This window comes from Haematobia irritans, chromosome 5 (assembly GCF_050003625.1).
Source record: "Haematobia irritans isolate KBUSLIRL chromosome 5, ASM5000362v1, whole genome shotgun sequence".
In the NCBI taxonomy this organism is placed as follows: Eukaryota; Metazoa; Arthropoda; class Insecta; order Diptera; family Muscidae; genus Haematobia; species Haematobia irritans.
In genome coordinates, this window is record NC_134401.1 from 66,443,551 (window position 1) to 66,466,320 (window position 22,770).

A 22,770-nucleotide genomic window follows, 5' to 3' on the forward strand; every position below is an offset into this window, starting at 1 on the left:
ATTATATTAAATATGTTGTGATAGTGGTGTAAATGTTATATTTATAAGAATTTATAAATGTTTAATGAAATTAATAAACATCTAAATAATCGTGTTTTACTTTACATTCTGACGAGTTTTGGATACTGTATACGATTGTTTTCGACGTGGCGACGTCAAATTCAAAACCATGTTATCAAGAGAAATCATTATTCAAATCTATTATCAAACCAATATTAACAGCATATGCTACATATTTTCTTTTTGCCTTAAAGGCCGGTATGCACCTCTCGCGAAATTTTCGGTAGCAAAAATTTATTTAAGTCTACAACAAAAAAGCAGGGCTGTGTACACAAATTTTAAACCAGATAATCGTTTTTAAAAATTGTTAATATATGTTCCAAATATTCCTCAAATAAATTGTTTATTATTTACAGACCTTTTAAAACTTTTACGCACACAATGATTGTAATAAATTAAATGTTTGCTGCCAAAATATGCTTTTGACAACCCTGTTATTTTCATTAGAGGTGCGTACCAGCTTACGAAATTGAACGCTACCGAAAATTTCGTTAGCATAAATAGCAATGCATTTCTTATGGGAATGAAATTTTTCGCTAGAGGTGCATACCGGCCTTAAATTAATACTTCACATAATTATTTTTATCTTTTGTTTCCTTTTAAATTATAATATTTTCTCTTAATTCTTTAATTGTATTTTAAGAGTTTTTGCTTTTCTTTATATATTTGAACCTAACGTAGCTTTTCACTAAATCAATAAGAGGAAATACTTTTTAACCAAAATTGCTGTGCAGGATAAATAAATAAATAAAATAAATATAAATAATAATAAATTAAAATAACGCGTCCATATCTAAGCAAAAATCATTTAAAAATATCTTCATTCAATATATTTACTAAATTTGTGGTCATATTTTGTTATTCCAAACTTTTTATGGCCTCCACAGTTAGGTTAGGTTAGGTTAGGTGGCAGCCCGATGTATCAGGCACACTTAGACTATTCAGTCCATTGTGATACCACATTTGGTGAACTTCTCTCTTATCACTGAGTGCTGCCCGATTCCATGTTAAGCTCAATGACAAGGGACCTCCTTTTTATAGCCGAGTCCGAACGGCGTTCCACATTGCAGTGAAACCACTTAGAGAAGCTTTGAAACCCTCAGAAATGTCACCAGCATTACTGAGGTGGGATAATCCACCGCTGAAAAACTTTTTGGTGTTCGGTCGAAGCAGGAATCGAACCCACGACCTTGTGTATGCAAGGCGGGCATGCTAACCATTGCACCACGGTGGCTCCCGCCTCCACAGTTGATAAATTCCGTAATATTAGCATTTTATATGGTTTTGCAACTCTGTGTCACCCTGTAATTTCGTTGTTTGTTGTAATTTAAAAAGTTACCTACGTCGGTATCTTCACGCAAGTAAATGATTAGGACATCCATCCAGTGCTAAAAGAAAGCAGCCCTAATATTAATATCTCATCGTCCATTTCAAACGAAAACAACGCAATAGTACATTTTTAATGAAATATATTTTCACGCCATTAGGATTTTTCTTCTTTCAATCGCTTGTGTTTTGATCATCTGATACGAAAACAAGACGTATTTTTTGTTTGTTTTTTATTTACGAAACTTTTACGTTTTCCTAACGTTGGGTAATCGTTTGTATGGGTTGTGTTTGTGTGTATCAAAACAAATAGATGACACGCTACGATACGCTTACGAGCCGTTTTTGAATGCATAACCAGCCTTTAGATTCTTCACAAACACAGTAATAAGAAAGGTTAAAGTGCCGTTTCATATCGCATATCCTACTATGATCCGGATAGGTGCAAATTTTTCTAGCTCGCATACAATTTGTTGTTCAACTCGTACAAGCACGCGTAATTCAAAGTACAAATATTTTCATGCTGGAACGCTAATCCAGAGATTAGTATGCTATGTAGAAAAGACAACATATATGGAAGATGTGCGTATTTCTCAAGCGCACGTAATGGATATAAAGGTTTGTGTTTTAAAGTAAGTACTATGTTCGCTTTTCGCGTTGAAATGTTCGTGGTTTAATAAAACAGTTCAATATATAGCAGATAAATTAATTAAATTGATGCGCAGTTTTCCCTGCCAACATTTTTTGAATTTGGGGCGCTTCTGAGAATCCCCACTAGGTCGAAAACAGTCGTATACGATATCCAAAACTCCTCGGAAAAGCGCCGTCAATATTGAGAAGTTGTACCACGCCAAGTTACTCCAAAAAATATCGCATGAGTGTAATTATTAGGTGCCCTTCTAGATACATTTAGAAGGACGCCAATAAGAGCCCCTTCAAACAATCAGACAAAGTGCATTTTAAGATAGTTGTAAAAGAATCATTGTGGTCAAGTAAAACACGATTGTTTAGATGTTTATTAATTTTATTAAACATTTATAAATTCTCGTAAATATAACATTTATACGACTATCACATCACATTTAACATATTTTTTTTTTTCATTAACGATAGAATGATGTTGATTTACAAGTGGTAAGTTACAGGTTGCAGCGTCTATCAGCCAGTGTTTTTATTCCCGATGGAGGCAGCGTGTCTGTAAAATATCTGAAAAACAATCACAAAATATAAAATGGCTCTTGTAACAATAGTGAAGGCAAAATACTTTCATGTACATTTCATACTTTTTCATACGCTTCCCCCATCACAGTTGGCGATTGTTGCAGTGTCACTTACGAGTCTGTGGTAGCGATGAGGATGAAATGGATCTTTGAAATGCTGGAAGGGCATATTCTTGTTAAATCTTGACGAAATCGAACTCAATTTTCTGCTTTGAATTAAGCTATTTTAATAAAGTAACCGCCAAAATTTCAACGCGAAAAGGAAACATAGTACCGGTCTTAAATGTGGGTACTATATTTTCGAGTTGAAAATCACTATATTTTCGCGATTACTTTTACTGAAATAATCAAAATTATAAATGAAAACGAACATATTCCTGTAAAGTCTTCCCAAAATCTCGATTAACAAGAAACTGCGCACCAATTGAGTTAATTTATCTGCTTTACATTGAACTGTTTTAATAAAGTAACCGCGAATATTTCAACGCGAAAAGCGAACATAGTACTGACCTTAACCGTCTTCTGCATCCTCATTGCTCAATTTTTTCTTCCAGTCACAACTTCTTGCAGCGGGCGAAGAGAAACGGGAGTTGATGCGACGTCTGGACGTCATACGAAATGATCTAACCCACATTTACAAAGATATGAAAATAAATCGTGCAAAGGAAACCTATTTGGATTTGGCACGGAGGGAAATAGACGTGAGTGAGAAAATGTTTAATGTTTAGATAAGGTACCGATTGAACAGTTTTAAACTAACATAGTCTTATAGATCATCGCTACATTGGTTTCAAATTAGCTCCACATCCCGCTAAATTGCATATCCCAAAAATTAAGAAAACTGGAATATGTAGATTCATTCAATATTCTCGGATAATACATTTTGCCTAAAATATATTCTTTAGTGCAGCGTTACTCTCAAAACGACAACATAATTATCCCAACGGTAGATACATTGAGATTGCTTTCAATCTCAAGACTCCTTGATTCGTTCTTCCACAATCATTTTGGAAATGTTTGCACACCCAAAAAATTTTGTTACTCATAATAGCAAAAATGTTTGCTAAAACAGCAGATTTTGTTTGCTGAAAAAGGGACAGCAATAGCATGTAGTTGTTTCAGCAAACATTCGTTAGTTGAAACAGCAAACATTTTTTACAGCTAAAATAGCAAACAAATGCTGCTGAATTAGCAAAAATTTTTGACAAACATCGCTGCTGAAATAGCATACTGCGTTAGTTGAAATAGCTAGCATTTTTACTGTCGTTTTTAAGGATATGGTGAAATGAAACCCGTAAATCATTTAACACAATAACTTCTACATTTATTAAATGTGTGAAATAAATTGAATTCCATCGAAGTATTGGAAGTTGAGTTGAAGTGTTGTACAAGATTTATTTACGTTTATTTTTCTTCTTTGGCCTTATACACGCGGATAAAACATAACAATCTGTAATGAAAAGAAGTTGGAAAAAGCAATTAGTAACTACACTAGTTTACACTACAATTTACATTTGATTAGAGGTTGCTTTTTATGTATTTTCATCAAGTGAATTCGAAAATTAAGGTTAAAAATTTTTTAATGAAAAAGTTTTTGAGATATACTTATATATATTTTTGTCCTTTTTCATTAGAAAAATCATTTCTCGAGTTAAAAATGTACGATTATGTCGAACAAATGTGGATGTGTGGATTATTCTTACGTTAAAGTATCACTTTTACGAGCATAAAGAAAAACCGGATGTTATTTCACTTTTCCACCGGCACAGAATCACTGTAAAACATGATGAAAAGTGCTCAATTTTTATCGATATATTTAGAACCACTTAACTTTTCACAGATTCAACGATATAAGCGGACATTTCTCGCGTCTAGTAAAAAACTAAAAATGTAAGTATATCTCAAAACGTGTTGAATATAAAAATTTAACTTCTATATTCGAATTCAGGAGATAAAAATACATAAAAAAATCACCTCACATCAAATATACTTGACAAAAATTTTATTTTGTAAACTGTTTTTATTTATAGGTATTGTATTGAACGACGTCATCAAAGTTCAAATAGGTACTTTTAGCAAAAATTAAAATGGTTAAAACTAAAAGCATACATTATTCTCTTAAGGTCGTATTTAGTAAAATAGCAAGGTTGTAATGTTGTCCTGGTTTTAATACTCACATTTAAGGTGCCAATTGTGAAACATTCGGGTACAGTTTAGGTTAGCTATAGTGGCAGCCCGTTATTTTAGGCCCACTTTGACTATTCAGTCCCTTATGATACAGCAGTGTTGAACTTCTCTCTTGTCACTGAGTGAGGAAGCTCAAAGACAAGGAATCTCCTTTTAATAGCCGAGCCTGAACACCATTTCCCATTGCGATGAAAAATTTAGAGTAGGTTTGAAACACTCAGAAATGTCACCAACATTCCAGTGGGAGTAATCCACCGTTGCAAAACTTTATGTTTAGTCGAAACTAGGATTGAATCCATAACCGTTTGTATGCAATTTTCCAATCTAAAAATTATAAAAACAAAAGGTCTTTCAAAGGAATACAATATTATACAATTCAAAACTTACCAAACAACACAAAATAATTTTTCTATTTTCCCGGCTTGTCTCGTGTTTTCGTTTAAAAGTGATGCTTTGACGGCGTTGGCGTTTGACATATCGACGTTGACATTTGTCAAAACCAACATTGGGTCTGTTCGCGTACTTTTCTAGCGATAATTATCCAATAAAAACTAGCAAAAGAGTAAATGTGCATTTTACTCTCTTTGCTTAAAATTGCTGAAAAGTACGCGAATGCAATCCAGTAACTAGAGAAAAATAATCGTGAAGAAATAGCGGCTAAACTCGAACCCACCTTAAAATGTAAATTACTAAAAAGTGTTGTTTGTTCACAAATGTTATTGCATAATCAAAAAAATACTAATTGTTTTTAACGTTTGAAGTTTTATAATGTGTACCAGTTTACTATTGTCCATTTGACTGGAGAGAACATGGCTGAACAAGAAGGTTAAATCATGGGCCCATATGATTACAATTTTTTTATTTCGACAAAATTTTAAGATGTCAAAATCATATGTTCATGGTGATTGCAGCTCTCAAAATGACACTGCATAGCAAATGCATCTCAAACAAACTCGCGCATTCATAGCTGGAGAATTGTTCAAAGATGACTTGAGTATCTTGATAACATATTCCAAACCCAAAATACCACGCACATCAGTTTTTAAACTGCATCATAAACTGTTTTTGTTAATATATGGCGAAGATCCATTTGACTGACTTCCATTATTAACTTTGGTGGGTATTATAGTCTTATTTTGAATTATCCACTTCACAATTAAATTTGAACCTTTATTTTTCTCTGGATTTTAATTATTTTTTTAGGACAATTGAAAGAATAAATAATTGCCACTTTTACCAATGCCATACGATTCTTTTATCAGCTGATTTTGACTTCTTAAAATTGTAAACAACATATTGAAATTTGTTGTTTTTGTTATCGTGATTCAACCTCCTTATTCAGCCATGGGCATTAGCGTAGCTAGACAATTTTCCTAGGGGGGGCTATAGCCCCCCTAGCTAAAATTTATAGACTGAACTTATAGGTTCAATTAATGTTTTATTTCATAAAATTAAATAAAAAATTAGACATCAAAATAACTTGACAAACAATTTATAATAAAGCAACTAAAAGTAGTTCCACACTTTTCCCAGCAAAAAAATTGTGAGTTGTTCTAAAGGAACAACTTTAAAAGTACTTCTAAAAATGTCCTCAATTATTTTAACTACACAGGAAGTTTTTTTACTTATTTTTTTCATATTTTAATGTGTAATTTTTTGTTTTCTTTTTATTCAAATAGTTTAAAAAAAGAGTAAGAATAAATAAATTGGTACAAATTATTCAAATTTTGCCACAAAACTGCTAAATCCATTATAGAAAAATCGATAATTTTGGAAATTATTCCAGGAAAAACGTTTCAAACAAGCGTCAGAATGCATTAAAAATCATAAAAACAATATAAAAATTATTTATTTGGGAAAACATTTTTTAATTCAAATTCAAAACACTGAATTCGGTTCTCACCTTAAGAAGTGATGCAAATTCATTGCAACGGCTGTTGAAACGGTGGACATTTGTCCTATGACAAGCTCATATTACATTCATTGATTCTCCGCCAATTTTGCACCACTTCTAGACCAAAAAAGAACATTTTCACTACTTTTTTGGCAACGCTTTTTTGCAGCATTATTAATATCTTATTTTTTGAAAGAATAGTTTTAATATCAATTACTATTTTTTTAATTAAATTGACTAAACTAAATCAACCATAAGTTCAACCACAGCTTTATTTCATAAATATCTGACTTCAAACATTGCCATCGGCAACTGCTACCACAACCCAAGTAATTCGATTGTTCATGAAAGTCCTTAGCTGAAATTTGTGCGATTGTATATACTTGTTTAATTTTTATAAAAATTAAAAAAAAACTATTGACATTTATTGAAAAATGGAAAATCATAAATAGAGTTTCAAATTCTGGGGGGGGCTAAAATTTTTCTGGGGGGGTCTAAGCCCCCTCCCCAGAGGCCTTCCTACGCTTATGGCCATGGGAGAGACTATAATTTTATTCGGATCAGCAGAAAATTTCAGCAAACTACTTACTTTTCTGCAGTATGTCTGCTGTTCCAAAATAACAGATTGTTTGCTGTTTTAGCAAAAAATCTGCTAAAACAACAGCTGAAAAACAGCAGACAGCGTTTGCTATTAACAACAGACTTTTTTCTATGAGTGCAGGATAGTTTTTTTTTTTTGTAAAACAGTTGCACGTAGTTGTTACCCTGTCCACATAGTGGTACTTTTGCAGATTTTTCTGCTGTGTCTGCTAATAAATTTCTTAGGTATATAAAAAAAACTTGGGCTATTTAAAAAGCACAGGATAATGGATAGAATAGAATGTTAATTAAAAGTTCGTATTTACTAATTTATACAAATATATTTACAGTTTTCCATTCCCATTTTAGCTCAATTCTCTGATAATTTAGCTAAGAAACAGCAATTTTCCTTTCTTTTTCAGTTATGTGAATCAGAAAAATATTTCTCCGACCAATATAAAGAAGCTGACAAGAAGGAGCAAATATTGTTTACGGAATTTTCAACAGCCATTAATGATTCGTACGAAAAGGAAAAATTGCATACCAACTTTATAAAAGTCATTAGCATTATTGGAACGGTTGCAAGTTCATTCATTGCACTAGTATATTCAATTTTTATGCACTCGCAACACCAAAAAATTCTTTACGCGCAGAGATCTTTAGATGACAATGTAGTTAACAGTATCAAATCATTAGAAAATAAAGTGTCTGAGTTGTTGACTGAGTGGAAGAACAACAATGTAAGTATGTCTGTGAAAGATCAAAGACGAAATGTAGTCGAATCTTGGGGAAGTTTTTTCCATCGACATACGCGATGGTTATACCGCTGGGCTGTAAAGTCGTCATGAAATAAATATTGAAATTACAACACATGTCTAGTTTCTTATGATTTTTACTAATAAGGTGGGTATTAAGTTCTAGTTTAGCCCTTAAATCGAAAATAAGTCGGTAAAATCAGTATAAATTTATTCCTCTTTGATGTCAATTTTATTATTATTATTTTATTTATAAAAATACCCCAAAGCAAATTTTGCACGAAGTTTATATTCTTTATAAAGGATTATTAGAGAAAAGTAGTCGTCAAAAACTGTCGATTTTAGCGGCTAAAGGTGAGTACTAAGTTCGAGTTTAGCCGCTAAAGTGAAAACTAAATCAGTAAAAAAGGCATACGATTATACATATTTGTTGCAAATTTTATTATAACTTGATGGGGAATAGCGCAAAGCAAATTTTCACGATTTTAGCGGCTAAACTCGAATTTAATATCCACCTTAAATCTGAGTACTATGTTCACTTTTCAAGCTGAAAACCAACTTGTTTTCACGGTTACTTTTTTTAATTAATTAATTTAGAAATATAAAATTATTTGCAAACAATTCCTTGGATCTTTTCCATCCATTATTTGGCAAGACTCGATCAAAATATAATAGTCTTCATAAATATATGTGTACTTTTAATTTAGTGGTTTGGTGAAAAAGCCGGACATAGTACTCACCTTTAAGGTGAGTACTATGTTCGAGTTTAAGGTGGGTATTAAGTTCGAGTTTAGCCGCTAAAATCGTCATTTTTTCACGATTACTTTTCTTTAATAATCCATTTTAAGGAATATAAACTTTGTGAAAATTTGCTTTGGGCTATTCCCCTTCAAGTTATTATGAAATCTGCAAAAATGTGTATAATTGTATGCATTTTTTTTACTGATTTAGTTTTCACTTTAGTGAAAAAATGACGATTTTAGTGGCTAAACTCGAACTTAATACTCACCTTTAGCCGCTAAAATCGTTATTTTTTCACTAAAAAAAAATATTAATAAATGAACTAAAATATGAACTGGTTCTCATGCCTACTTTAACTAATAGGTAATGATGAACTCTAATATGAAGTAGATATAATTCTATAATTCTTTAGTTTTTTTCTGTATTATACATTTTTGTAATTTCTCAGTATTAGTTTTTCTTATTATTTATTTATTATTATTATTTTTTTATTATTAATGTTATGCTAATTTACACAAATTTATAAACATTTAATCCTATATTCTCATTTCTAGACTATAAGCTAGGCAATGTTGAATAGTTATTATTGTCATTATTTTAGTAAATTTGTTTGTAATATCAATTAATCGAGACTATAGAGTAGCCGGTGATTCTTTTTATTATATTTTTTATTCTAATTAATGTTATAAATTAAGTCAATTATTCAAAGAATAGTGTAGTTTTTGGGTCATATATGGTCTAGCGACTTGACTCTTTATGAAATAAATAAATAAAGTGATCATTTCATTTCAAAGAAAATAAACTTTTTCAAGTGTTGCTTTGGACATTTTCCCAACAAGTTATATTAAAATTTACCAAAAAAAGTTATAATGTTACTCTGCTATAATAGATTTATTTTTGATTTTAGCGGCTAAAGGTGAGTATTAAGTTCGAGTTTAGCCGCTAATATCGCTACTGTAAAAACTAAATCAGTAAGAAAAATGCATGAAATTATACATATTTGTTGCAAATTTTATTATAACTTGATGGGGAAAAGCCCAAAGCAAATTTTCACAAAGTTTGTATTCCTTAAAATGGATTATTAAAGAAAAGTAATCGTGAAAAAATCATGTTTTTAGAGGCTAAAGGTGAGTATTAAGTTCGAGTTTAGCCGCTAAAATCGCCATTTTTTCACGATTACTTTTCTCTAATAATACTTTTTAAGGAATACAAACTTTGTGAAAACTTGCTTTGGGCTATTCCCCAACAAGTTATAATAAAATCTGCAACAAATATGTATAATTTTAGGCCTTTTTTTACTGTTTTAGTTTTCACTTTAGTGAAAAAAGTTTTCAAAAAGTTTGTATTCCTTAAAAAGTATTATTAGAGAAAAGTAATCGTGAAAAAATGGCGATTTTAGCGGCTAAACTCGAACTTAATACTCACCTTAAACTCGAACTTAATACCCACCTTAACCAAGAACTTAATACTCACCTTAAACTCGAACTTAGTACTCACCTTAAACTCGGACTTAATACCCACCTTTAAGGTGAGTACTAAGTTCGAGTTTAGCCGCTAAAGTGAAAACTAAATCAGTAAAAAAAGATATAAAATTATACATACTTGTTGCAAATTTTAATATAACTTGATGGGGAATAGACCAAAGCAAATTTTCACAAAGTTTGTATTCCTTAAAGTGGATTATTAAACAAAATTAATTGTAAAAAAATGACGATTTTAGCGGCTAAACTCGAACTTAATACCCACCTTTAAGGCCAGTATTAAGTTGGAATTATTGCACTAAAGGTGAGTACTACACCCAAAAAAAATTGTTATTCAGAACAGCAGAAATGTTTGCTAAACAGCAGATTTTGTTTGCTGAAAAAGGGCAGCAGTATGATGTAGTATTTTCAGCAAACATTCGCTAGTTGAAATAGCAATCATTTTTTACAGCTAAAATAGCAAACAAACGCTACTGAATTAGCAAACGTGTTTGCTAAAAGTTTTTGACAAACATCGCTGCTGAAATAGCAAACCGCGTTATTTGAAATAGCTTACATTTTTACTGCTATAACAACTACAAATGTTTGTTGTGCCAGCAACAAAATTTGTCATTTTTTTTAAATATTTTGAAGTAAAACACGTAAATCATTTAATACTATAACTTCTACATTTATTAAAAGTGTGAATTAAATTGAATTCGAATGTTGGCTGAAACAACTGCATGTTACTGATGTCCCTTTTTCAGCAAACAAAAACCGCTGTTTTAGCAAATATTTGTGCTATTATGATCCTGCCAGCATTTTAACGTTCCATTTCATCCTCATCGCTACCACAGACTCGTAAGTGACACTACAACAATCGCCAACTGTGATGGGGGAAGCGTATCAAAAAGTATGAAATGTACATGAAAGTATTTTGCCTTCACTATTGTTACAAGAGCCATTTTATATTTTATGAAACACCAAGCGCAACTAGTTTATTATAATTTATTTAAATAAAAACGATAATGAATGCTGAAAACATAGTTATTTCGCTTAAAATTGTGAAAGGTATATTGGTGAACAGTTTTTGACTTTCCAAATGGTATAAAGTCATAGTATTTCAGATATTTTTCCAGACACACTGCCTCCATCGAGAATAAAAACACTGGCTGATAGACGCTGCAACATGTAACTTGCTACTTGTAACTCAACATCATTCTTTTATTAATGCAAAAATTTATGTTAAAAGTGATGTGATAGTCGTGTAAAAATTATATTTGTAAGAATTTATAAATGTTTAATCAAATTAATAAACAACTAAACAATCGTGTTTTACTTGACCACAATGATTCTTTTACAACTATCTTAAAATGCACTTTGTCTAACAGTTTGAAAGAGCTCTTATTTGCGTCGTCCTAAATTTATCTAAAAGGGCAGCTAAAAACACTAGTTTACACTGAAAATGTACACTTGATGAGAGTCGACTTTTCATATGTATTTTGATCTGCTGAATTCGAAAAAAAATATTTACAATTTTTTTTATGGAACAGTTTTTGAGATATTCCGTTATTTTTAGTTTTTCGCTCTTTTTTCACTAAACAAATTATATCTCCGATTATATTGTTCGTACTTAAATGAAAGGTATTAGGATGACGAATAATCGTGTATAATTGGATCTGTGATAAGTAGGGATGCCACATTTTGAAGAGGCAAAAAGAGCACATTCAGTTTATATTCTTATATTCAAATAAAATAAATAATAATAATTCATTTAAACATAAAAAAGGTTCATAACATATACATAAAATGAACCACTTTCAACTCAAGCTAATTTTCTTACAATACTTTGTAAGTAATTTGTTTGGTGTTTTTGTGAAAATGTCATTGAAAGAAGTTTGTTTACATTTAGAACAGCAGCATACAAAGAGCACAAAAAGAGTACTTAACTAAAAATAGAGCACTTTTGCGTGCTCTTTTGGCCTTGTTTTAAGAGCACATTTTGTAAAAAAGAGCACATGTGCTCTTTAAAAGAGCACGTCTGGCATCCCTATATAACTTATCACTGATAAGTGGTCCAAATATCAAAATATCGATGCGTAAAAGTCAAATTTAAAAAAAAATCGTATTTTACAATGAACCTTTTCCGCCAGAAAAGTATAAATACCGACCATCTTCATGGTCATATAGGTGATACTCTAACGTAAGTAATAAGACCAACTATAAGAAAAACGGCCGAAAAATGACAAAGTTATAAGCAATTGAATGGTCAAATCATACAAATATGAGCCACTCACCCACTGTAGGCAAAGCAGATCAGTGTCATCGCTAATCAGCTGTTTCGTATCCTTCTTTTACTCCTATTTATTTCTTTTTATCTTTAAATTGTTTTATGTAAGTGGTGACAACATTTAAGATGTATTTACAATTGACCTTTTCGCTCAATATATAAATTGTTTTGTAAATGTTGGTATTAGTTTGGTTTCTGTCGTCCTAGATGTAAGATGTCCAACAAAATGTAAGGATCTAAAAAGTACTTGTAATATATCAAATAAGTGATCAATATTTTTTGTAGAGAATAAATTACTCAAATCATTCAATACGACGGAGTTCTTTAATTCATTTTGAGGACGACATCTTTATTCTATTTTGGATTAATTGGCGATTTAACAATAAAAATTTGTCTGGTACTGTCTTCATTGTTCGTGACGTCTTTAGATTGCAACTTAATTGTCAATCGAGCAAGTTTTGAAGATTGAGGTAGTTGATTTGTGCGAAGCTAATTCATTTTTTGCCTGCACAAATACATGTCACAGTCACCAAGGACAGGCAAACGATCTAACAAAGGTGTGCCACCAAAACGATTTGTAGAAATGGAGTTCCAAGGTAAAGTTAACCCAAGCGGTGCGTCGACGTCCGCAAGTGCAACATCGTCTTCTATTGCCCCATCGCACGCAATTACACCACAGCGTAGCTCACCTGCACCGCTTCCTACTCCGGCGAGTGGAAGTAAGACACAGCAATCTTCCCAGCCTGATGTGTGTCGCATAGTTGCTGAATTGCAAAGGGAAATGATGCAGCAGCTGGGTGCGGTGAATAAAAATTTACAGAATTTAATCACAGCTCAGAAAGAAGAAAATATAGCCAACATTCAAGCTTTGAAACAGGAATTAAGATTGGTGTCACAACGTGTAGAACGCAATGAACTAGTGAATGCCACTACTAATGATACGGTTGCAACTAATGAGGTTATGTCGGATGTGAACCAGAATAATGGTGAGTCCCTTACTAATATTTCTTCCCATAAGGCCGGTACTATGTTCATTCTTGCGAAAAATTTTTATGGAAACCATTATTTCGCACATAGAAAGCGGCGTTTTTTTAGGTAGCTTGGAGCGCTATTTTACAGGGAGCGATATTGGATTAAGTTGGTGGTGTTGCTTGTTTTTACAAAATAACATTTTATTTTTCCTTGGGCAATTTATCTGCTATTCCTTTGACCCTTTGTATAGTTTCGGAACAAAAATATGGCCCGTGTTTGATTTATAAACCCGCACAAATAGTTTTTAATAAATAAATTATTTCTTAATTCACATTGCAAATGGCGCCGTGCTATAAACGTCAGTTTTTCAACACGAAAAAACAAAGTATCACAAATGGAAAAAATTTCGCAAATTTTTCGCATTTTTTGGTTTTGTATGGAGTTTCAACGCGAAAACCGAACAGAGTACCGGCCTATAGCCAGAGTTCCACTTTCGCTAAAGCAAAAAAAATATACCCACTTCCTAAATTCAGTGGATTGCCAGAGGAGTGGCCGGCCTTTAAAGAAGAATTTCAGGAAACTACTGACGAGTTCGACTACAGCCCTTTGCAGAACATAATTCGCATTCGCGAGGCTCTTCACGGCAGCGCAAAGGAAACTGTAGAAGCATTGTTGTCAAGTTCTGCAAACGTTCCAGCAATAATAAAAATTTTAGGTGAGACATTCGGTCGCCCTGAGCAGCTAATAAGAAGTCAACTGAATAAAATTAATTCGCTTCCGTACGTCCCAGAAGGAAATTTGGATTTATTGGTGCAATTCGCTACAAAGGTTACAAATATGGTACGGTTTTTGGAAACAGCTGGTGGCGTACATCACTTGAATAATCCCACGTTGCTCAGTGAGTTGGTTTCCAAGCTACCACCGACTAAGCAGATGCAATGGGTTGAAAAATGCATCACCCTGAAGGAGCCTCCCAATTTGAAACATTTTTCTGAATGGCTTGATGGAATACGACAAATTGCCAACATAGTTTCAGACGGCCTGCCGGCGTCGTCACAATCCATGAAAAAGTCGAAGGGTAAATATGCATTAACAACAACCTTTGTACGAAAGTGCATGGTCTGCTCAGATACATGCCAACAACTTACCGACTGTCCAGCATTTAAAAACGTTACAGTAGATGAGAGATGGAAAAAAGTTCGTGGACTCCACTTATGTTTTTCATGTTTAAAAGGACAACATCAGGTTGGTAAATGTTTTAAAAAACAAAGATGCGGCGTTAATGGTTGTGATAAATATCATAATTCGCTATTAAGGTAGGTACTATGTTCGGTTTCCGAAGCGAAATCCCATACAAAACCAAAAATGCGAAAAACTACCGAAATATTTTTTCATTTGTGGTACTTTGTTTTTTCGAGTTGAAAAACTGACATAAAGTGCATAGTCCCTAATTAGGTCGGCTTTAAATCCTTCCATATGTTGAGATTAGTTAGTTTCAAAACATGGCGCCATTTGTAATGTGAATTAAGAAATAATTGATTTATTCAAATGATTTGTGTTAAATTAGAATACATAAAGTGGTTCGCGTTGTTATTTAAAAATGCAATTAGATTGACGAAATAAAAATAACGGAGTGCTATATGTATATAACATATATAACAACATCTGGTTCTGTAGCCGTTTCTGCCACAGTAGCATCTGCCCTCACATCCCTGACACCCACAATTGCAGCCACTACATCAGCTACAGTGAACAACTCCAACGTAGCACCCTCAACACCTGCCACGACCACAGTGGCTGTGACCGCAAATATTGTATTGCAACAACCAAATACAACGGCCGCCCAAGTAGTGAGTGGTCCCATTGGGGTGGCAGCAAATACTACTCCAACATTAGCCACTATTACTAATTCTTCAAATGCAATATCGACTGTTGCTGCCGTTAGTAATACAAATGCAATACTAATGCAATGGTGGTTTCACAATCATCCACAATAGTATCACCAGCAGCTGGATCGAATGTTGTTGTTCCCACCACTACAATGGCTTTAGCAGGAGCTACCGTGGGACTTAAGTCTGGTCGGATATTACAATGACATTGAACCGTATAAATACGGCAGAGAATGAAGTTGATGTGGAGGAATGTTTACCAGGTGATGTTGTTAAATTGGATTTTGCTGACGAAGAAGTGGCCGGGTGAAATTTTACCCCTAAGGAATGTCTTCTAGGAGTTTCCAATCGGCGACCGGTGCCCGTTGGAAACTCCGCCTATTACAACAGTACCATCATCGCTTCAGCCATCAGCAACAATAGCATTCCATCAGCGTCATATTGTAGAGATACAACCAGTCCACCATTTATCATCATCCCCTGCTAATTTAGAATTGACTAATGTTATGCAACATAATGTTTGCACAGAACACGAAGAAGTAGAAGAAGCTAATTGTCATAATACTGCAGATGTAATCGATGAAGATTTCTTTTTTAAAATATGCTTAAAAACGATTTCGTCTTATCTCTGTAAACCCAGTGCTTCTACATTCAACACCCATTTTTTACAAAGAAATGAATTGTATTTTTTTTTATTATTTTACCGCTCCTCGTAATTGCTCCCTTTTCTATTTGTTAAGCGAGCTCGTTTTTTGTGTGTAAGAGGCGTAAATGAATGAGAACTGAACAAAAGAAATGTTAATGCAATTTTAATTTTTAATGGAAACAACATGAAAGCTAAATATGAGAAATGATAATTAAAAATTTTTAAATATAACAATATTAATGAAAGAAAGCTGATAATCCAGAAAAGAAAACATTGTGTTCTAGGGTCTTTAATTAGTGTATAAATGTACAAATTAATAAAAAATCATAATAAAATTATAATCGAACTTGTTTTATTTTTATATACCGGGGTATAAGTAATTGGGTGGTCTTATACGTTTTATACTTTTTAATAAAAAATTAGTAAATTTTTCTGAACAAAGTTATATCCAAAATAAATGTTTATAGCAAATAATTAAATAATTTTTATTTAAATAGCAAAATAATTTTCTTGTATTCATCATTTGTCCAAAATGATTGCGATAGGCTGGAATGAAACGATTTAATTTCGTTGTGGCTTTTAAATTTCAGTTAGCGGCATTCTTGCATTTTATCAATTCAAAACACTGGTTGAATTTCATAACGTGACTGAAATAGTTATTGGAACTTATACATTGGGAGAGTATAACATCCTTCAGTAAACCAGCCAATTGCTTCTCAATGTATTAATTTCAGTCAACGAAGAGTCTGGTATAGAACACTAACATCCCTTTGTGACGAAATATAAGTCGGGAACAGTGACTTTGGCTTAGGAACTACCCTTGAACTTGAGTTATGGGCTTAAGTTGGTTGTTCCCCCCGATGTAACAACATTGGCAAATGAAATGGCGTTATTATCCTTTGTGGGAACCGTGGTGGTGACCACTGGATTTGAAATTGCTAGTGAGGCGGCAACAGCATGGTATTGCAATGCGATTGTGTAGATATTGTGGACACCAACGAATTAAGTTTGTTGATGAATGAGTCCATTGCTGCGCATGATGTAAAAGTTAGCATAACACCGGAATTATATGTTTTTTTGATGTGCGTTACAAATTGACGGTATCCATTTGGAAAAGCTGAAGAAGACAATGTACCACAAGTTGTAAAAGCTGTTGCAGAATGTGGTAAGACACCAGGAGTAGAGCGGCTGGAGCTTTATTCTTAACAATTATTAGTGTCCAGTGCTGTATGAGATTTTTTTGCAAAACAATCCAAATACTGGTAGAAAAACACTTTTCAAAACAATTATCATTAATGCGTGTATGTAAACAATCAGCTGCTGCGTATGTATAAGTAAAAATAGTATGACATTTGGCGATGTTGTCAATTAAATTGCGGAGAAATAAACGCGGAATAGCTCCAAAATAGCTGTTTTCTTCGTTCGAAATGTATTGTCAACACTCTCATTTTTCAACGCGAAAGAATGGTTAAGTGAAGTTTTTTTCGTGCCAACAAACATAGTACCCACCTTTACACTCTGATGATCAAGAAAATAAACAAAGCAGTAGTGTTGCCATTCCGGCTGAAAATGAAAGTACACGGGAAGTGGTAAATTTGCATGCAGGTACTCAAAAGAGAGAAATCTTATTTCAAATAATTCCTGTAAAAATTTATGGTCCCAAACAATGTATAACCACCTATGCATTCATAGATGACGGAGCTGATGCCACAATGCTCGAGTGGGATATCGGTAAGCAAATTGGTCTGGAGGGAAAAAGGGAAAATTTGAAATTGCAATGGCTGAACGGATATAGCAGCAATCAAAGAACGGAGACTGTTAAAATGCAAATAAGTGGCATTGAAGATGGGAGTGAGAAATATGAGATGTCAAAAATCTATTTGGTCGAGAATTTGGAGCTGCCATCGCAATCGTTTTCCATAAAGAATATAAAATCGAATCATCATCTAGCTAAATTGCCACTTGAAGATTATTACAAAGCGAAGCCGAAAATGATATTAAGTTTAACTCACGCCTTTTTGACGGTACCAGTTGAGGTACCCAGATGTCCGGACAGAGAAGGTCCCATAGCGGTAAGAACAAGACTTGGATGGGTAATATATGGACCGACTGGTGAGGAGAATGAGGATGTAGTAAAACGTGTTTTTGTGGCAAAACGCCATGACGAAAATATTCGCATGGAACAAATGATGAACCAATATTTTGAAGTCGAGTCCATTTTAGTAAAACTGGATGCAAAACCTGTTGTGGCAAAATCGGAAGAAAAGGCTCTTAATATTCTCAAATCGACCACAAAATATCGTGACGGAAGGTATGAATGTGGCCTTTTATGGAAAAGTGATGAAATGAAAATATTTCCGGACAGCCATGGTTCCGCATTGAGACGCCTCCAGCAGGTCGAAAACAAATTTTATCGTAATTCCAAGTTTGAAGGGGAGTACAGAGATAAAATGAATCATCTCATAAAACAAGGATATGCCCGGCTAGTTTCTCCCGACGAAGAAAATATAGCATCTCCCAATGTATTTTTTCTCCCACATTTTGCGGTGTTCAATCCCAGCAAAGAAAGTCTGCGCTTAGTTTTTGACGCTGCTTCCAAGGTAAAGGGTGTCTCACTAAACGATCGACTGTTACCTGGACCAGATTTAAATCAATCATTAATGAGTGTGTTGTTTAAATTTAGAGAACAACCCATTGCTGTTTGTGGGGACATAAGAGAAATGTTTTTGCAGATAGCGATTCGTAAAGAAGATCAAAATTTCCAGCGTTTTTTGTATCGCGAAAACCGTAATGAGCCCGTTAAGCAATACGTGATGACACGAGCAATATTTGGAGCGACATGTTCGCCAACAATAGCCCAATACATTAAAAATTTTAACGCAGAGAAATTTCGAAATGAAATGCCGCGAGCAGTGGAAGCCATAATTCAACGCCACTATGTCGACGATTATGTGGATTGCTTTGGTTCCGAGGACGAAACAATGAGGGTTGTGCATGATGTTATTAAAATTCATCACAACGCGGGATTTACTATGCACAAAATAATTTCTAATTCTGACGAAATTAACAAACAGTTTGGCAACCCTACCATCACAAACGTAAACATATCAGCTGATAAAACAGAGAAAATATTGGGCATGCAGTGGTCGCCGGCAACTGACAAATTCGTATTCGATCTTCAATTTAAGCGGGTTACGTGTGATATATTGGAAAATAAAAGGACACCTTCGAAACGTGAAGCACTAAGTCCTATAATGTCCGTATATGATCCCTTCGGGTTCATATCTGATTTCACAATCGGCGGAAAAATTTTTATGCAGAGGCTGTGGAAGTGTGGTTTGGAGTGGGATGAAAAAATCCCTGAGGCTTTATGCGACAGTTGGAATTCTTGGTTGTGCGGTTTAAAAAAGGTAAGGGATTTCTCCATTCCCAGATGTTATTTTCCTAATATTTCTATTCATCCCACTACCCTGCACATATTTTGTAATGCAAGCGAGCAGGCTATGGCAACGGTGGCGTACTGGAGGTTGGATGTGAATGGCAAATGCGAGGTATCTTTTGTGGCTGGGAAAAGTAATTGCGCGCCGAACAAGTTTATGACCATTCCTAGGCTCGAGCTGCAGGCGGCTATAATGGCTGTGAGGTTAAAAGACGCCATCATAAAAAACCACAGCATATGCCCACATCAAATATGGTTTTGGACAGATTCCAGTACGGTCATTAAGTGGTTGACGTCAGAACATCGTCGTTATAAGCAGTTTGTGGCGAATCGTGTTGCAGAAATTTTAGAGACATCTGATGAAAAGCAATGGCGTTGGGTACCAGGTGAAATGAACCCGGCCGATGATGGCACTCGACTATGTTTAATGTATAATCCTAATGGTCGCTGGAAAAATGGACCCGAGTTCTTGCGTCGCTCAATAGATTTTTGGCCTTCCAGCAAAAGTTGCCCAAAAGAATCGTGCAGTGAAGAGGAACTGCGTATTGTTTTATCAACACAATGTACCAACATATCAATCTTTGATGTAACACGATTTTCCCAATATAGGCGACTAAAAAGATGCGCAGCATGGGTTTTGAGGTATGTTAATAATTTGAATTCTATACGCAAAAAACTTCCCATTACTAGAGGAGAACTTTCTGTGGATGAAGAGGAAAACGCCGAACGGGTTTTAATCAGGTTGGTACAACAAACTGCATATAGTAATGAATATTTTCGCCTCTCACAGAAGATGCCTGTGTACCCAACTAGCACGATAAAAGCTCTAAATCCTTATATAGACGAATTTAAAAATCTACGATGTAGTGGACGAATTGACAACGCACCTTTTGTTTCGTTTGGAACTAAACGACCATATATATTGCCTAAAAACGATCCGTTAACGAGTTTGTTAATAAAAGGGTACCATGACCGTCACCACCATATCAATGACGAATCTGTCATATGTGAAATACGTCTTAAATTCTGGATTCCATCTATTCGTAGTGCTTTGAAAGGGATCAAAGCAGCCTGCTGTGAATGCAAAATCCGCAAATGCAAACCGTCTCAACCAATTATGGGACCTCTTCCAGAAGATAGATTGAGAGCTTACGTTCGACCGTTTTCGTACACGGGAGTGGACTACTTCGGTCCCGTACTAGTAGCCGTCCGCCGTAGTCAAGAGAAACGCTGGGTAGCGCTATTTACGTGCTTGACGACTCGAGCCGTTCATATCGAACTTTCCACCGATTTATCTAGTGATGCGTGTCTGCTCTGTATTAGAAATTTTATAAACCGCCGTGGAGTCCCCATCCAGATCAGAAGTGACAATGGCACAAATTTTGTGGGAATCAACAAGGAGCTGGGAAATGAACAAAATTTTTTGGACTTCGAAAAAATTGATCGTGGATTGAGACCGTTGGGTATCCGGTGGAAATATAATACCCCTTCTGATCCGAGCGCTGGTGGCTCCTGGGAGCGTCTCGTTCAATCGATAAAAAGGACATTGTATGCCACGTTAAAAGAGAAAACGCCTCGCCCAGAAACATTATACAGCCTTTTAGTGGAATGTGAAAACATCGTTAATTCAAGGCCTTTAACCCATTTACCGGTCACTCCAGAGGAATCCGAACCCATAACACCAAATCATTTTTTGATAGGTGGACCCAACTCGACGCAAACACCAGCTCCGTTTGATCCCCGATTTTGTTCTTTGAGGAAACAATGGCGTATTTTACAAAACCTAAAGAATTGTCTATGGAATCGTTGGATTACGGAGTACCTTCCGGAGCTTACCCGGAGAACAAAGTGGTGTCTCCCTGCTAAACCGTTATCAGAGGGTACTTTAGTATTAATATGCGAAACAGATCAACCAAGATCGAAATGGAAAAGAGGACGAGTGGTAAAGCTGTTTTTGGGTAAGGATGGCGTCGCAAGATCAGCCGATGTTAGTACCGCCAATGGTTGTTTACGACGTCCTGTTTCGAAACTTGCTGTCTTGGATGTTCAGGAGTGTGGTGAAGTGAACCACACGGGGTCCATTCACGGGGGTGGGGATGTTGGCAAAGCAGATCAGTGTCATCGCTAATCAGCTGTTTCGTATCCTTCTTTTACTCCTATTTATTTCTTTTTATCTTTAAATTGTTTTATGTAAGTGGTGACAACATTTAAGATGTATTTACAATTGACCTTTTCGCTCAATATATAAATTGTTTTGTAAATGTTGGTATTAGTTTGGTTTCTGTCGTCCTAGATGTAAGATGTCCAACAAAATGTAAGGATCTAAAAAGTACTTGTAATATATCAAATAAGTGATCAATATTTTTTGTAGAGAATAAATTACTCAAATCATTCAATACGACGGAGTTCTTTAATTCATTTTGAGGACGACACCCACACAAACATGCATTTCTCTGTGGCCGACGAGTTTTGGATATCGTATACGACTGTTTTCGAAGTGGTGGAGATTCTCAGAAGCGCCGTAAAATTCAAACAAGTATATACGGCCGTAAGTTCGGCCAAGCCGAATCTTATGTACCCTCCACCATGGATTGCGTAGAAACTTCCACTAAAGACGGTCATACACAATTGAATTACTTAGGTTGCGGCCGATGGCAAGGCATCTTAAAACTTCTTAACATCATGTTTGTTAAAGACCATATACTCACACCATGTTCCAAATGTCGGCCGGATCGGGTGAAATTTGCTTCTCGTAGACTCCGCAAGCCAAATCTGGGGATCGGTTTATATGGGGGCTATATATAATTATGGACCGATTTGGACCAATTTTTGTATGTTTATGAGAGACAATATACTACCACCATGTAGCAAATTTCAACCGGATCGGATGAATTTTGCTCCTCCAAAAGGCTCCGCAAGCCAAATCTGAGCGTCGGTTTATATGGGGGCTATACGTAAAAGTGGTCCGATATGGCCCACTTTCAATACCATCCGTCCTACACTAATAACAACTACTTGTGCCAAGTTTCAAGTTGATAGCTTGTTTCGTTCGGAAGTTAGCGTGATTTGAACAGACGGACTCAGAATTTCACCACAACCCAGAATATATATACTCTATGGGGTCTTAGAGCAATATTTCGATGTGTTACAAACGGTATGACAAAGTTAATATACTCCCATCCAGACTTTCTGTTGATTTAGCACTTTTTCTGTTGTGTCTACTAACAAATTTCTTTGGGTGTATATAAAATCATAAACTATAGAAGAGGAATATAGGATATTAGTCCATTGTGATACCACCAAATGGACTGA

The 22,770-nt window shown here is 34.7% G+C and overlaps 2 protein-coding genes and 1 long non-coding RNA gene across 4 annotated transcripts; 2 read left to right on the forward strand and 1 right to left on the reverse strand.

Annotated features, from left to right (window-relative positions):
- Window positions 1-1,392: 1,392 nt before the first annotated feature.
- LOC142238797 (mitochondrial potassium channel-like) lies at window positions 1,393-8,138 on the forward strand. 2 transcript variants are annotated; one of them, XM_075310521.1, is made up of 3 exons: window positions 1,393-2,018; window positions 3,161-3,307; window positions 7,689-8,138. In XM_075310521.1, exons 1-3 carry the CDS (start codon window positions 1,935-1,937, stop codon window positions 8,112-8,114), a joined length of 657 nt encoding a protein of 218 aa, XP_075166636.1. In that variant the 5' UTR covers window positions 1,393-1,934; the 3' UTR covers window positions 8,115-8,138. The 2 variants fall into 2 exon arrangements, with proteins under 2 accessions (XP_075166636.1, XP_075166635.1); XM_075310520.1 differs by having other exon boundaries at window positions 1,397-2,004.
- On the reverse strand, window positions 3,909-5,547 carry LOC142238799 (uncharacterized). The gene is made up of 3 exons (XR_012722820.1): window positions 5,181-5,547; window positions 4,784-5,117; window positions 3,909-4,056 (listed from the first exon to the last, which is right to left on the reverse strand). It is a non-coding gene; the product is annotated as an uncharacterized LOC142238799 (long non-coding RNA).
- Window positions 8,139-15,575: 7,437 nt separating the features above from the next.
- LOC142239761 (uncharacterized) lies at window positions 15,576-21,854 on the forward strand. Its single transcript, XM_075311535.1, has 4 exons — window positions 15,576-15,636; window positions 15,764-15,945; window positions 17,522-19,429; window positions 19,520-21,854. The coding sequence occupies exons 1-4, from the start codon at window positions 15,576-15,578 to the stop codon at window positions 21,584-21,586; spliced, it is 4,218 nt and encodes a 1,405-aa protein (XP_075167650.1). The 3' UTR covers window positions 21,587-21,854.
- The last annotated feature ends 916 nt before the right edge of the window (window positions 21,855-22,770 follow it).

Bases quoted from the DNA above. Each gene is read 5' to 3' on its own strand.
- LOC142238797 (XM_075310520.1), top strand. From the start codon at position 1,816: ATGATCCGGATAGGTGCAAATTTTTCTAGCTCGCATACAATTTGTTGT. The intron at 2,005-3,160 runs GTTTGTGTTTTA...TTTTTCTTCCAG, and splicing joins CGCACGTAATGGATATAAAG to TCACAACTTCTTGCAGCGGG. The intron at 3,308-7,688 runs GTGAGTGAGAAA...TTTCTTTTTCAG, and splicing joins TGGCACGGAGGGAAATAGAC to TTATGTGAATCAGAAAAATA.
- LOC142239761 (XM_075311535.1), top strand. From the start codon at position 15,576: ATGACATTGAACCGTATAAATACGGCAGAGAATGAAGTTGATGTGGAG. The intron at 15,637-15,763 runs GTGATGTTGTTA...CTATTACAACAG, and splicing joins TGTGGAGGAATGTTTACCAG to TACCATCATCGCTTCAGCCA. The intron at 19,430-19,519 runs GTAAGGGATTTC...GCAAGCGAGCAG, and splicing joins GGTTGTGCGGTTTAAAAAAG to GCTATGGCAACGGTGGCGTA.